General features: G+C 35.0%; 1 protein-coding gene across 4 annotated transcripts in view; it reads left to right on the top strand.

Annotated features, from left to right (window-relative positions):
• The window catches only part of RUNDC3B (RUN domain containing 3B), a 151,425-nt gene that overhangs the window by 68,152 nt on the left and 66,849 nt on the right, over positions 1 to 16,424 (top strand). For all 4 annotated transcript variants that reach the window (XM_079151713.1, XM_079151715.1, XM_079151716.1 and 1 more), the window contains 2 exons: positions 910 to 999; positions 3,055 to 3,135. In XM_079151713.1, coding sequence (XP_079007839.1) covers positions 910 to 999; positions 3,055 to 3,135 — 171 coding nt within the window. The remainder of the gene's footprint in view (positions 1 to 909; positions 1,000 to 3,054; positions 3,136 to 16,424) is intronic.

Below are 16,424 nucleotides of genomic sequence, written 5' to 3'. Positions count from 1 at the left end.
TATATTAAATCAGGCTAATGGAGTGTTATGCTTGAGTTAATTTTTATTTGAGTAGAACTATTAACTTCACATACAGGAAGCATTTCCTTTATTGTTAAAAAACCATTAACTTAAAAATTAATATAGTGTACTAATGAGGAAAACTAAAGCTCCCTCCAAAAAGCCCATTAAAACAATATTATGCACATACAAATATAAGAGGACTTTAGACTTTAAAAAAATCTATGAAGCAAGTGTTTGTTTTGTTTTGTGTATTCTTCAGCAATTCCTAATGAAATGTTGACATTAGGAAGCAAGCAAGAATCATTTTGACTGACTCTTAAAATGCAATTATAAACTATGGTGGGCTCAAATGGGGAATAAAGTGAGGACAAAAAATCTCAGATACATGTCTTTGTCTAGTATTTTTTCGTTGTAATAGTAGAACTAGTTTCAACACAGTTTTGGAAATAGAACAGTATAAATGACCCTGGATTTACAACTTTTCACTTTACATTTATATTGCCTCACTATTAGGGAAAAGTTTGGGACACTCTAGGCCCACTAAAAGAGTCATTTTGGAGACTTCTGTTTTCTTTTGTGGTGTAGAGGATAGAACTCAAGGCATCATACATGCTAGGAAGGGCTCTGCCACTGAGCTTCATCCTCAGCCTCATTTTTTGAACTGTTTTTAAGAGAAGTGGAAACACTTAGGGAGAATGTTTTTTTGTTATGGTGACAGGTGATTTTTTTTTGTTTTTTTTTCTGAATAGCTTCAAGATTTCAGTGATGAAAGTATGCATATATGTATACATATGTATGCATATATATCAGTTTTTTAAATCGTGCTTTTTATTTTGGATTGTGATTTCTTTAGGTCAAACTTTAATCATTTTTAATATTTATATCATGACCCACTTCATTTTTTAGGAGATTTTATGAAGATGGAGCAATTGTCTTGGGTGAAGAAGCAAATATGCTTGCTGGCATGCTGCTTGGACTCAATGCTATTGATTTCAGGTGCTTAATATTTAACTAACTGAATTCGGTTTTTAGATTATTCTACCTCATAATAATTTCTACTTAGGATTTTTTCTTTTAATATTCTAAGTAAAACACACAGTGTATATTTGATTCCTGTTGGTCCCTTTCAAATCCATTAGTTTTCTAAATGAGTTTGCTCTTAGAAAAGAGATTCTCAAATTTTAGGAGTTGATAGGCTTGCCTTCTAACTTGGATAAAGGAAAGTTTAGACTACACCCCCCAAGCAGTACCCAACTAGCACTGAAGGGAGAGCTCAAATCTTGGAATTTTTCAGCAAATGCTTTAAAATGAAAAGAAATACATTAAATGTAGTCCCAAACGAAGAAATTCTGGCAGGATATCTTGGGTATCTTACATTCCTTGTGTTATATATTTAGGATATCAAATAATATTGTTAATTTTTGTTTTTATTATCAACAAGACGAAATTGTTCCCGATTAAGAACAAGTACTAGAAATGGTCATTGTGCTTTCTAGATTCTCGGAAGCATCTTTTTACATTTCTTTAACTGAGCCCAGATTTTATGTATATTTTAAGTAAAAGTTTGTCTTCAAGAAAACTCAAAGACAGAAATGAAGGAGGCATTATATTTTTATTGAAATATATGTAGCATTTGAAAATACAAGAGTACTAACAAAATAAGACTGAAATGACTTGTTTTTTACTTTTTTGCACTTTTTTTTTTTTTTTATCAAAACAGTACATGTCCCATTTAAACATGTCCAGGATTAACATGGCACATTCTTTCAAGCACTCTGAGCACTTTCATAGGTACTGTATCACTGAATACATTCCCACCAAGTTTTTAGCATGAGGTTAAAAATCATGCCTGGAATTTCTCAAAGGAATACCAGGCAAATTTACAAACAAATTATCCAGCAGATTTTAAGATTTGGATATTTGCATCCTTTGCAGACATTAGCATACTTTATCATTGGAGGTTTTTCACTTAATTATGAGGGAGACTGAGACAGTGTCTAAATTAGATAAAGTCTAGATTATAGAAAAATTTAAAAAGCGCTATATTCTCATTCTCAAATATTCAAATTATACTAGCCATTAAAGTGTTTGTCAATTAGAGATTGAAATGTCTTTTAACTCCTAAGTTAAAAAATAATTCTCACATTTTCTTTTTCTAGTAAATCACTCTTTTCCATCGGAAGTTCAACTTTCCTCTATTTATACTTGTAATAAACTAGTGTTCGGTTAATTGGTTCAGTTTCTTAGGATGAATATATTGGAGTAGGAAGATTGTCCTTTTGGCCCTTGTAAGAATGTTAGCTTTTTACATGGCAGGTTGTTGGCTTGGCTTAAATCTTTTGAAGGTGGGAATTCATAGATGATTTTTTTTTCCTTGCAGATCAACCTACCTCTTCTACATATTCCTGTGTATCTTCCTAGAAGAGGGACTTTTTTCTTCTAATAATAGTAATCATAAAACTAAACATCTTTTGTGTTGTTTATATGTGCATCATATAAAAATAAAAATTACTCAATTGGGTAACCAAAAGATCAGAATTTCCTTTATTGGCTTTATGAGATTCAGTATAACTTTCAACAAGTCACGTAAGCTTTTCATTGTTCATGATTTCAGAAGAATTGAATGGAGATTAGAGGACTTTGAACATCCTTTGTAGGTCTAAGATCTAAGCCTTTTCACCATTTGGATAGTTTCAGGAACTGTTGTTTTCTAACCAGTCATATCTTTTTAAGGGATATGCATTGTCACCTGAGAGTTTATGAATGTGAAAAGCAAATCCTCATTTGAAAATTCTCTAGTGACATGTTGAAAGCCTGAAGACAAAGATGCTGTCAAGTAGAGAGAGCATTTTACTTTTACTAGTTGATACATTATGTATTAACTTGTACAGTGCTTTGTTATTGTATCGAAGGTAGAATATTTTTAGGTATTTATTTATAATAAGTAAATTTGATAAAAAGAAATGTCTCTAGCAAGAAATTATTTGTAATACTTAACTTTGATTTAATATTTATGTATTAATATGGAATATCTATTATCTTTTGTCTTAGCTTCTGCCTTAAAGGACAGGGATTGGATGGCAACTTTCCTGCTGTAATAGACTATACACCATATTTGAAGTTTACACAAAGGTACTTACCATTTTGAAATGTTTTGAAATCTTAGTTTATAATTATATGTTTTATGCAATGATGATCTGCTTTAAACTACTTTGTATAAAACATGTTTCAGTATCAGAAATTATTAAATAGTATAAAATTAGTTGTATTTTTAGTATTTATGTAAATACACTTTTTATATAATTGCAATCCTCTTATATAGATTTTACATGTAAAAGCATATATTTATATTTCTGTAATCACTGTGTAATAGTAATAACTGAAATTGCCTTGCAGTAGTCCAGTGAGGTTTCAAAACTATAATTCACTATTTAGTTTTCCATTTTACCTCCATTATAGAGAGTAATGAATATCCTTGTACAAATCAATTTGCCTTTGGTTTCTGTTGTAAATTTTCAGTTATTTTAAGAAAATTTGATGAAAACTTTTATGACTCTTAAGTAAGTTTATAAAAGAGTTGTACCAATTTATCCTACTATGATTATTGTGTATGTAGTCTAGATTTCCCACAAACTCATCAGCCTTGAAATTAATCAGATGAAATATATACGTTTCCAAGTTCTGCTAGAAAAATTGATCTTGCGGCTAGCATAATACTCTTTATATTTTCCTAAATTTATAATCAGGCCAAACCTGTAAGCTACTCTGTGTGTGTGTGTGTGTGTGTGTGTGTGTGTGTGTGTGTGTGTGTAAAATATGTATATATATATAACATGGGTGCATACACACATATATTCAAGAATGTGTGAAAGCCAGGTGTTGTGGCGCACACTGGTAATCCCAGTGACTTGGGAGGCTGAGGCAGGAGGATTTTGAGTTTAAGGCCAGCCTCAGCAATTTAGCAAGGCCTTAAGCAACTCAGTGAGACCCTGTCTCAAAATAAAATATAGAAAAAGGGCTGGGGATGTAATTCAGTGGTTAAGTGCCCCTGAGTTCAATCCTTGAAAAAAAAAAAAAAATGAAAGACTTTTTCCTAGAAGCCAGGGAAGCATAGGTGTCAGAAATAAGGGAACTTTTGGTGCTTCCAAAAGAAAGTCAAGATAACCACCGTCTAGTGAGAGATCACACAGTATTTCAAAGCAAGGTGTTTGACAATAATTTAGATGGGGAGGAAGAAAGAGAAATAGTATATTATGACCAGATATCTAAAATGAGTAAGTTGATCCTTTGAGAAAAGGGATAATTCTAGTACATTAAGTGTAGAAATAATAGCAAGAAGGCATACACTTAACAGTGTTTTGGAAAATGTTGGATTATGTACATTTTGTGAAGATGTCTCGTAGTTCTAAATAAGAGTAGTAATGTTACTGGATCTTTACTATGTATAAAGCATTATTCTAAGAGCTTCACTTCTATTAATTAATTTACTCCTTAAAAATCAGTGAGGTAGGCATCACTAACCCAATTTTACAAATGATGAAATAGAAACACATAGAACTGAAGACACATCATCTTGTTTTGTATGTTGGGATTGAACCCAGGGCCTTACATATGCTAGGCATGTGCTCTATCACTGAATTAAATCCCTGTCCTAAGCATAGTTTTTTTTAAAAAACCTAACTAGAATAATATTCCATACATGTGAAGCTGTATCAAAATGTATAACTAGAACCAAAAAGAAAAATATGAGGGAGAGAGAGAGAGCATGAAAAATAAAAAACCCAGTTAGGTTCCTAATTTTAAGAAATCATCAGACTCTCCCCTTCCTCCCAAATTACTATAATTTATATAGAAAGTTATATGTATTCACTGAAGAAAAATTAGAAAATACAGAAAGGTAGAAAGAAAAACAAGACACCCATTATCTACCTTCAAGAAATAGCTTCTAGCTGGGTGCATTTGCATATGCCCTGTGGCTCAGGAGGCTGAGGCAGAAGGATCATAAATTCAAAGCCAGCCTCCAAAATTTAGACCCTGTCTCTAAATAAAAAATAGTTTTAAAAAGGGAAAAAATAACAGAATGAATCAAACATTACCCTATGTAAATTTATGATTACACAAATGGTATGCCTTTACGCCATGTACAAACAGAGAAACAACATGTATCCCATTTGTTTACAAAAAAAAAAGGGCTGGGGATATGACTCAGTGGTTAAAGCCCCTAGGTTCAATTCCTGGTACCAAAAAAAGAAAAAGGAAAGGAAAAAAAGAAAGAAACAACTTCTAGAAACATTGTTAATGTTTTGTAAGATAGTTTTCCAGCCTTTTCTATATTTAGATATACTTTTTCTTTGATAAAAATTTTAAATATTAATGCATGTACTGATTTTTTCCTTTAAAACTCTACAGTGAACAGTTATACATGTTATTAACTGTCCTTCTACATTCTTTCCTAAAGTGACTAGAATTTCATTGTCTATGTAGGATGTTTGCCCAGTTATTCGGGGACTTTTAGGGTGTATTCAGTTATTTGTCCTTAGATGCAGTGTTATAGTTAACATCCTTGTAATTGTATCTTCTTATGTAGATTCATGATTCATTCATTTTTCTTTCCTTCTTTCTCTCTCTCCTTTCTCTCCTCTGTCCTTTCATTTTCTTTCTTCCTCCTTTCCTCCCTCCCTCCCTTTCTTCCTTTCCTCCTTCACTTTTTTCTCCCTCCCTTCCCTCTTCCTCCCCTTATTCTCTTCCCCCCTGCTTACTGAGCTGCATCCCCAATCCTTTTTCATTTATTTTAAGACAAGGTCTCACTAAGTAGCCCAGGCTGGACTTTAATTTGTGATCTCCTGCCTCAGCCTGCCAAGTAGCGGATTTCAGGGTGCACTGTCATCCCCAGGCAATGATTATTTCCTTAAATCAAAATAATAGAAGGGGGATTTCTGGAATAAATTTGTGTGTATGTGTGTGTGTGTGTGTGTGTGTGTGTGTTATTAAAGCTTTTGAAATACAACGTAAAATTGCCCTCCAGAGAGGTCATATCAGCAGTTGTTCCCTTCCATTAAATACCCCTCTCTCCTAGTTCTGTATATTAAACTCTGAGGACATAGTGGAAAGACAGTCAGTTTCTCCTACTAGACCCTCACAACAGATCACTTCTGTTTGTTCCAAAATGTATGTGGGTTTCTCCCTACCACCTACGAAGCAAGCAGTTCTGCAGTGCACACCAGCTGGGTGCCCTCTAATTCAATTTAATTATGATCTTGTCCACCTGGAGATAAGGCTCTGTAAGTCACTGTCTACTTCAGAAGGCAATCACAAGTCTGGACTTAGGACTTCCGATGTATTGATTAAAAATTGGGGTTCCCACAATCCTGTCTTCATGCCTCGTAAATTTGCTCGCAGAACTCAGGGAAAAACTTTCTTAAATATACTGGCTTCTTAGAATGGATATTCTAAATGATACAAATAAATAGCCAGATGAAGAGATATACAAGACAAGGTCTGGAAGATCTGTCCTGCCCCCATGGAGTTGGGGTGCACCACCCTCCCAGAGCACTTGGGCAGGTTCTCATTTACCTTCTTGTAAACCTCCATGTGATCTGCCTTCAAGAAGCTCTCCAAACCTGTCCTTGTGGAGTTTTGTGGAGACTTCATTACTTAGGCATGACTGAAATTCGTACAACCATGTTGATGTGGAATTGGACAAAGAGTAATATCTGATGATAACAGAGTAGGGAAACACAATGAGGCCTATCTTAACAGAGTCTCCTTGGCCTTTCTGTGTGGCATTCTTTCCCCGCAAGTATGAAACATGGAGCAAGACCTCTTCTGAATTGGAGACATTATAGGACAAGTCAGGTCGGAGAACTGCTTTAGGCAAGCTCTAAGACAAAAGGCAGGGAACGGTTGGGGCATAGTTTTAGTTTCTGTGACCAACCTTGAGGAAGAGAAATTCCAGTTTCTACCACAGGAGAAAAGGAGGGCAGAAGAAGATCAGCGAGAAAGAGACTTTGTTTCTGAGTCCTAAAGTCCCTTGACATCATAGCAGAAGACTGTCTTTCTCCTTTATTGCTCTGAAGCTATTGTTCTTGGCTTCAGGAACCAAGGACAAAAGCCCAGGTACTTTAACTTTATTGCTCTCATCATTTTGGAAATAACAAGGGAAATTATGAGCCAAGACAAAAGCCAAAAATTATATATCATAATATCACATCAGCATATAAGCCTGTTGTTACATTCTCTGTCTTAAAAACAAACAAAAACAAGACTTTCTTAACACCACATTTATTTCTGGCTCTCTCTCTTTCCCCTCTCCTTTTGTTACAAATATGCTTCCATATTTGTTGCTTTTGGCCTCCATTTCCTCTTGAACTATTTAAATTAGGTTTTAATTCCCACCCCCTGCTTCAAAAAAAAAAAAAAAAAAAAAAACTCCTCCTGCTGAAGTAGGCAGTCACAGCTCATTGCCAGATTTAAGTCGGATGAGGAGACCAGTGAGATTACTCCTTCAAAACTCCTCTGGTTTTTCTCCTCTTTGTGCCTTCTCACTCTATTTCAATGGTGTTTCTTCTTCTCCCAGCCTCAAAATGTTGCAGTATTTCAGATCAGTCCTGAAACATCTGCTCTGTGTATTGTCACTCTCCAGGTAGTTTTTCCTCCAGTATTTCGTGACTTTAAATACTGTCTATATGCCATTCTTTCCCAGATATGTGCTTCTACCTGGGATACCACCTAAACTCTAACTAATTCATCCAGGTGATAACTTGACACTTTTCATTTGGAAGTGTAATAAGCACCTTGAATATAACATGTACAAAATTAGGCTCCTGGTTTCTCCATAAACTTTTCTACCTGTAGTTTTTTCTGTTCTAAGAATAATAGTTCTATAATTATGGTTATTTATGGTGAAAAATTAGGAGAACTCCTTAACTTTTCTCTGCTATAACCCACATAGCCTCTGTCTGCAAATACTTTGGCATCTTTACTTGAATTTAAACCTAGAGATTTGCAACAGTATCCATATATCTACCCTCTGGCTCCTATAATTAATTCTTCATGGAGCAGCCAGAGTGATCCTTTTATAATATAAATCAGATTATTATATTCCTCTTTTCAAAGTCTCCAGTAGTTCTTTTTGTCTGAATCAAAGCAAACAGTGAAATACCTTAGTTGAGCTGACCTCTGATACCTATATCTCTGACCTCATCTCTTGCTTCTTGCTGTCTTTTCCACTGTGTTCTAGGACCACTGGCCTTGTTATTTCTTTAGTATAGTAAGCACATCTGCATTAGGACTTCTGTTCTTTATATCCTCTATACCCACCCCCCAAAAGTCTCAGATATTTTCATGATTCATTCCCTATAAAACCTTGCTTAATATCACCTTACTAATTAAGCCTTCAATGAACTTCCTACCTAAAATAGCATCCCATCCACCCTGTGATCCTTCCCTCCTTAATTTTTTCCAGAAAGATCACTGCTGTCTAACTTGGGGTGTATTGCTTATTTGTCTTCTTTCCCTGAAGGTAGTCTCCAAAAAAAGCAAGGACTTTGGCCTTGGTTCACTTTTCTGTACCCAGTGCTTAGACTAGTATTTAGCATATAATGGACATGCCATAGATTTGTGTTTTGAGAATTAATGAATGTCTTCTAGATTTCCTAATGCATATTTATAGGATTAAAAATATTTCTTTAGGGGCTGGGGAGATAGCTCAGTCGGTATAATGCTTGCCTTGTAAGCACAAGGCCCTGGGTTCGATCCCCAGCACCCAAAAAAAAAAAAAAAAATATTTCTTTAAAGGAGCTTATATTTCCAGAAATTTCAGCAAGATTTATCAGGCTAGAAATTTTACAGTCTGTTTTTATCCTTTATATATCTTTATTAAAAATAAAATTTTAATTGATAAGGAGTCTTTCCTTCAATTATGAATAGTGAAGAATTATAAAGATTTCTTATTAAAAGTCAGCCATTTTTCTTTTGTATTAATACTTATTTCTTTGCTTTAATATAGGTTTTTAAAATATTTTACTCTTTAAAATATCAAATGGTTCCTGAAATTCTTGAATATCATTTTTCTACTAAAATTATTTGCAATGTTTCTTTCTTTTAGAATTAAAACACCTTTAAGAATAACAAATTTTCATTGTCCATTGGATGAAATAACTAAATTTTAACAAAATATAAAGACCCTCCATTACCTGGCATCAACCCATAGTCATGTTTTTTATTTACCACCCATTTACCTTATTTCTATAGCTTTAGTCATTGAAATTGAGAAGCAATGGATTTTGTCAAAAAAATTTTGTGTAATACCAGTTCCCCTTATTAGCGGATTTTGAATCAAATAATTATCATCTCTTATTCTCATTTTCTTCTTTTGTTAAATGAATATTTGTTCAAATAATCTGTGAAATAATAGAGCAGTACTTTATGCAGTTATCATGAGCATTAATAATATTTTATGAAATGTTATACTTGTACCTGGTAAAGGATGGGGTATTTATTCTCTTCGTTGTCTAAGAGGAACTTTCTTATTATTCCTTTTTATTCTTATGAGCAGTCATTTACTGAATATCTGGAAACTGAGCATTTAAATTTTAGTATTCTTGCATAATTCTCTCTCTCATTAACTATTAATTGAAAATGTACCTTAATTCTTGTTTTTGGGTTTTTTTTTTTTTTTTTTTTTTTTTTTAATGTTTGGGATTGAACTTAGGGCCTCATGCATTCTAGGCACACACTGTACCTCTGAACTAAATCCCAGTCTTCTCTCATTTTTAAACCAAACATATATTTCAAATTAACATATATGCTCAAAGGTAAATGTTCATTGAAAAATCTTGTTCTCAGAACCCAAAGTTGATTGATTTAGACTGCAGCTTACAGAAAGTGGGACTTTTTAAGAACTATGGATTGAACACATGTTTTTACCTTCTCTATTTCCTGCTACTCTGTTGAAATTATATGTAAAAATAAATGTGTGAATCTACAGAAACATGGAGAATAGGAAAGTCATCATTGGCTAGTAGGAAATTCAACCAATATATACTGAATACTTACTATGTTCTAAGCACTGTTCTAAATGCTGAGGGAAAAGCAGTGGACAATACAGATAAAAATTCCCTCCTGTCTCTTACATAAATAGAATGTATAGTTTGTCAGTGATAAATGTTGTAACCAAAATAGAGGAGGAGGATAGGATAATGTGGGTGGATAAATTGTAATTTTAAATTGGTGGTTAGGATAGGCCTCCTTTTAAGATGATATTGTAGTAAAGCTGAGGTAACAAGAATATAAATATATAGAGAAAGAACAGCCCAGGCAGAGGGAGTGCAAAGGCCCTGAAGCAACAGAATGTCTGATGTATTTGAGGGCCCATAGTGGGGAGTGTGCTGGAGAGAATGAAGAGAAGGTATAGATGAGGTTAAAGAGATATGATCAATAAAATGTTCAATAAAAAAGTGAATATAGAAGTAATAAGTCACATAAACAGGGTGGAGCAAGCCAAATAAGTCACATAACAAGCAATTAAGTCATATAACAGGGTGGAGCAAGAGAGTCAAAAGAATGATAATGAGAATAGAACTAGTTGGGGTCATTGATCCTGTGGAATCCTTGAAGCATCTTATAGTAAGGCTAGGAGAAGGCATGCAGATGTAAACATGGGAATTCATTGAAACTATCAAGACCCATGAGGAAAACAGCAATGATGCAGAAAACATAAAAAAGACTTTAAAAAAAAAAACACCTCTTCATTAGTAGTTTGAATGATTTTGGGGACACTTCCATCCTTAAAATGAGATTAAGATTCTTTAAGAATTAAGTAGCGAACAAGAAGATTCTTCTGAAAATTAAACATACATTAGGAAATTCAAATTGAAAATTAGAAGCTAAGATTCAGGAAATTTCCTCAAAAGTTGATTAAAATGAAGGCAAAACAATGGGAAAAGTGAGATAAAAAAGGCATAGAGAATCAATCCAAGTGGTTGAACATCTTACTAGTAACTGGTCTAAAAAGAAAGAAGGGCAGAAATTATTAAAGGTAAAGGTCAAGAAAATTTTCCAGTTCTTTTGCTCAGCCCCTTGACACTGGCAGGATGGGCAAGCATCACAGTCTTCGAACTGCCAGGAAGCTCCATAGTTTTGGCTGGGACAGAAAGTGGCAAGATAAAGGTTACAAGAAAGCCCATTTGGGCACAGCCCTGAAGACCTTCCCACGTAAAGGGAATTGTGCTGGAAAAAGTAGAACTTGAAGCCAAACGGCCTAATTCCGCCATCAGGAAGGCAGAATTTTGAAAGACTTAGAATTTTCAGAGTTCTTAGTACAGTAAGTTTAAAAGGTTATGTAATGATAGTGGAATTTCAGACATAGAAAAAGGAAAAGAGAAAATTCCTCAGAGAAAAAAACATAATGTGTATTGTGGAAAGTGAATTTTTTAACAGCATTTTAGAAGATACTGAATTAAGGCTCTCAAAACAGTAAAGGAAAATAACATCTATTCTAATACTCTGTTTTTTTTGTTTCTTACAGTGCTGGGGATTGAACCCAGGGCCTTGTGTGTGCAAGGCAAGTACTCTACCATCTGAGCTATCTCCCCAGCCCCTAGTCTAATGCTCTGTAATCAGCCAAGTAGTTACTCAAGGTCAAAGGTAGATTGCAGGAATTTTTAGTCATGAACCAGTCCAGTAGTCTCCCATGTTACCTTTCTTAGATAGTTTTTAGAAGCTGTTTCAGCCTGAAAAAGGAATAAACCAAGGAAGAAACAGGGCCCAGATAGAGCAGTTACAGGTGGTAGAGTGCTGAGAAAAGGGTGACAGCCTAGGATGACAGCAAGTCCAGGAAGTAGTCAACTCACAGTAGAAGAGGATGGAGGGACTCTGAAAGGCACCTTGGAAAGACCTTACAAGCTCTTGATAAGACAAAGCTTTTGAAAACATATATGGAGGAATATAAAGGAAAATTGATAAAAGGAAGAAAATTAGAATCTCTCTGAAAAGCAAATGTTTGTTTTCTGATTTCTAACAAGAAAGAAAAATATTACAATGATGTATCTCTTCCTAAGTAACATTTACATTGTTATAATAAATAAAAATGTTATTGATTTAACTAATAATAGTAGCTATTAAGAAAAGCAATATGATAGAAGGTCAATAGATAATGTCTGAAAAATAAAAAAAATTAGTATATGATCAATAGTAGTAGAGATAATTTACAAGAGTAAAGAAACATTATTGTCCCTTAAGAATTTGATTGCAGGAAGGCAGAAAGGGGATAGGAGCCTGTTATTTTTCATTATAGAACAGTATTTATTTGGGGAGGTGCTATAACTTGTAGAGATTTAATCAACACATATATATTAAACCCCTGAGATGTATTTTCTTCTTAATGAAGATATTGGTATTTGCATGTTTCACCAAAGTAAATATAAGTCTTTGATTTTAGTGTAAGGTATGTCTCATCTTTTAGTTTCTTACCCAGCTCTTTTTGGCATTTAGGGCATAATGTCTGGGGGGAATGATGTAGGACAGTTGCTTTGATTTTTTTTTTTTTTTTTTTTGGTACCAGGGATTGAACCCAGGGGCACTTGACCACTGAGCCACATCCTCAGCCCCTTTTTATTTTATTTATTTTTTTTACTTTGAGACAGGGTCTTACCAAGTTGCTTAGGTCCTTAAAAAGTTGCCAAGGCTGGCTTTGAACTTGTTTTCCTTCTGCTTCAGTCTCCCAAGTCTCTGGGGTTACAGGCATGTACCACCACATCCAGCAGTTTTGTTGTGCTCTTTTGGTGGAAGAGTGTGGTGGAGTGAAGTACTCAGGATATGGCAGCCAGGAAGCAGAGAGAGCTCTGCTCATCAGGGACAAAATATAAACCCTCAAAGCATGTCCCCAGTGACCTACCTCTTCCAGCCACACCCTGCCTGCCTACAGTTACCACTCAGTTAAGCCATGTCAGTGGATGGAGCATAGCTCTTTCCTGCATCTGGAGTGCACAGCTGCCTTGACCCTTTGTTTTAGCTCTTGAGCCTCAAGAGCTTACTGGCTCTACTGGGACAGGGTCGGAGGCAGGCCACCACCAAAGCTAAAACAAGGATGAAGATGAGTGGAAAGAATTTGAGCAAAAAATGGTTGATTACTGTTTACTCAGTTCTGGCAATGCAAATAAATGAAAAGACAGAAGATGATAATGAAAAGAGACAATCCAGAGATAACTGAGAGAAAAATAGAGGTGGTGGTAATGTGACACAATCCTCAGGTCTCTGGAATAAAAGAGTTCCTTCTCTAGTAATTGTTACTGAAACCTCAGAACTGGCAATGATTAATGGTGTGTGTAGGCCTCCTGGGGCCAAGGCTAACTACAACCAGTAAACACAGGGACCACAAGAATTAGTTAAGGATACGTAGTTCTCATCCCTCAGTCCACCACCAAGCATGTATCTGAAAGGTAAAGAATTTGGAGAAGAACTTTGAAGTAGTAAATACAAATATAGAGGTAGGGAAGAAGTTTTGAAAAAGCCCTTATCCCAGTGATTCTACTCAGGAAGTTGAGGCATGAGGATCCTAAGTTGTAGGCCAGCTTCAGCAACTTAGTGCTGCTCATGATGAAAAATAAAAAGGACTAGGGATGTAGTTCAGTGGTAAAGCACTGTTGGGTTCAATCCCCAGTACCAGAACCCAAAACCAGGCCTTTAAACTTCAGTCAACTAGTTGGAAATCAGAAAAGTAGCCACACCCAGTACAGTTATCCAAGGTGATTAGACCACAGCTAACAATCACCAACAGCCATTTGTTGTCTAATCTCTGTTGAATCTACAGCAACCAAGGCAGACACTTGATTTAAGTGGCCAGCCCTGATCCACTATGGAAGTTTAAAGTGTCAGAACTGTCCTTCATGTATGAAGGATCTAGGGGATTTTCATTTTTATATAAATGTGTGAACACGATTCCACAATGTTCTTTCATGGTTGCTCCACAAATACAAAAACAGAGAACAAACAAAAAACTCCTCCCTCTGGTAGTCATTTCAGAAATCTCTCTGTGCTCATGTACTGTGTCTTGGAAAGGGTTGACTATCTCAGGTGTGCTGCACTAAGTGTGGACTTCATAGGTTCCAGCTAATAAAGTATTGATGCGAACCTTGAAACCACCTCAACCGGACTCATATCAGAAATCGTACTTAAATTTTGCCAGCTGGGTTCTGATCTGCTGTAAAATGAAGATTTAAGTGACCTGAATTAGCCTGTCCTGTGCACCACCCTGAGGCATTCTCTGTAGTAATCTCTGACTGTATTAGACTTCCTGGAACATGCAGCTTTCAAAAGAACTGATGTGTGCAGATCATCTGTATAATAAGGCTGTGATTTATAATTTAAATTTTTAGTCACAGTCTGAAGTAACTAAATATGTCCACCAAGTGGGAAAAGGAGAGGGGAGGGAATAATCTTGTTTCTTTCAGTAATTTTTTTATTTGAATAGTGCTTTTTCAGTGTTCCACATTGGGGCCTTTTTATGTTTGTTTTGCTTTGACTTGAGTAAGTTCTTTGACAGAGCATATTGCTTGGTTAAGTAAGTTACCTGAAATATACATTGGAATTGTGAAACTTCTGAATTTGCTCTTCCCTAGGGTGGAGCCAAATAACTTTTGATGTAAAAGGCAGTAGATGCTGGAGGCTCTGCTTCAGGTGCTGCTAAAGCTTCCTATAATCAGGTCCAAATTGTAGAGTGAACAGCCATGGGAACTAAGGGATTATTCTGTGATCTGTCCTTAAAGATTCAAAGCAACACACGAAAAACTTCACCTAAAACCTATTTAAGTTTCATGGTCTTGTGTGATCTTTAATAAGAATTAGTTATATACTTGTGCCCAAATGTTCTGGTATTTAAGTTTCTATAGATGCAGTAGTTTTACCAACGAGCTGAATTATCAATCTTTTGGTGTGTTTTTAAAGTGTTCATTTGGAAAGGCAGGGACGAAAGACAGTGATGTAGCTCATATTTAAAATAATTACAGTGTAATTATTTTACACTGTAGTACTTAAGTGTAAGTGTAAGTGTAGTACTTAGTCCTTAAAAGGACTTGAGGAAGATCCTAGGATTACCAAAAAGTTTATTTCCACCTAATGAGGTAGTCTGGCAGTTTCCTAGTTTTGTATCTTGGGTTCAGTAGAAACATTTCATAGTGGTAAGTAACCTCTTGATCAGGGTCTGGGTTTCTCTATAATAAATACCTTTGCCAAATACAGGAGTTGCAGACCTGCAGTTGCCAGAGTGAAGCACATGGATGAGTAAAACTGTCCTGGTGAGGGAGCATTTATAGGAGTTCAGTCTTGATAAGTCAGTGCAGAAACTGGATCATAGGAGTGCTACAGGATCTCCTGACAGGACTTGCCAGCCACTTCTGGGCAGTGATATCAGCATTCTTTGAGGTGGCAGGTAGGATGCCTGCTTCTGATGTATTTGGATGAATAGCTGAGGCAGCCAAGGGGGGATGATTAAACAAGAACTTAGAGAATCTTGGGCTGGAATTGTGGCTCAGTGGTAGAGCGCTTGCCTAGCGCGTGCAAGGCACTAGGTTCTGTTCTTGGCACCACATATAAATAAATAAAATAAAGGTCCATTGCCAACTAAATAAATATTTTGAAAAAAAGAAAAAGAAATAAGAGAATCTTGGTTAAGCTGAAAACTTCATTTAGAAACTGAAATGTTAAAAAGTAACCATGTATTTATCCTGGAAAAGTACACATTTATCTCACAAAATTTTGTTGTGAGTTACGGTATTGAAAAATGAACTAAGATGGATATGAAAAGTTTTATTAAGTGGCATACTATATTGGAAATCTGAAGACCTACAGCACATTTAAATTCCAACTCTTAATTTTTTAAAAGATTGTGAAATTGTCAAAATGCATATGTAGCAAGCATTAATATACCCTAGGATGGGCGGATGAGACTATCCATTGTACTCTTTCCTTTGTATCCCTGTCATAGTTTGCCAGTGCAAGAACTCTGTTAATATTAACAGGTTCAATAAAAAAGTACATATGTGGGGAAAAAGGTATATTGGTGATGCTGTGAAAGTTTTGGGGAAGAATTTTTTCTTTGTTTTCTGTAGAAACTTGGAATTACAGAAACATTTTTTGAATATTTGATGGAGCTCAGTTAGTAAAACCATTACACATGTTTTCTTTGATGGAAGTATTCTTTGTAAATTACTGATTTAATTTCATTCATATTTGCATGATCATTCCAATTTTCTGTTTCTTATTAATTCAGTTTTGGTAAATTATTTCATTAACATTTTCAAACTTTTATATCATGATGTTCAAAGAAATTTCTTTTAATATCTTAAATCTCTCCTGCACTAACTAGTAGTTTTGTTACTTTTAATGTTCATAATTTTTATTTTTGTTTTCTCTTTTTAAAAAAT

Source organism: Sciurus vulgaris (assembly GCF_902686455.1).
Source record: "Sciurus vulgaris genome assembly, chromosome: 8".
Classification (NCBI taxonomy): Eukaryota; Metazoa; Chordata; class Mammalia; order Rodentia; family Sciuridae; genus Sciurus; species Sciurus vulgaris.
The sequence above is the reverse complement of the archived record's forward strand: the minus strand, read 5'-3'. Positions and strand labels throughout refer to the sequence as shown.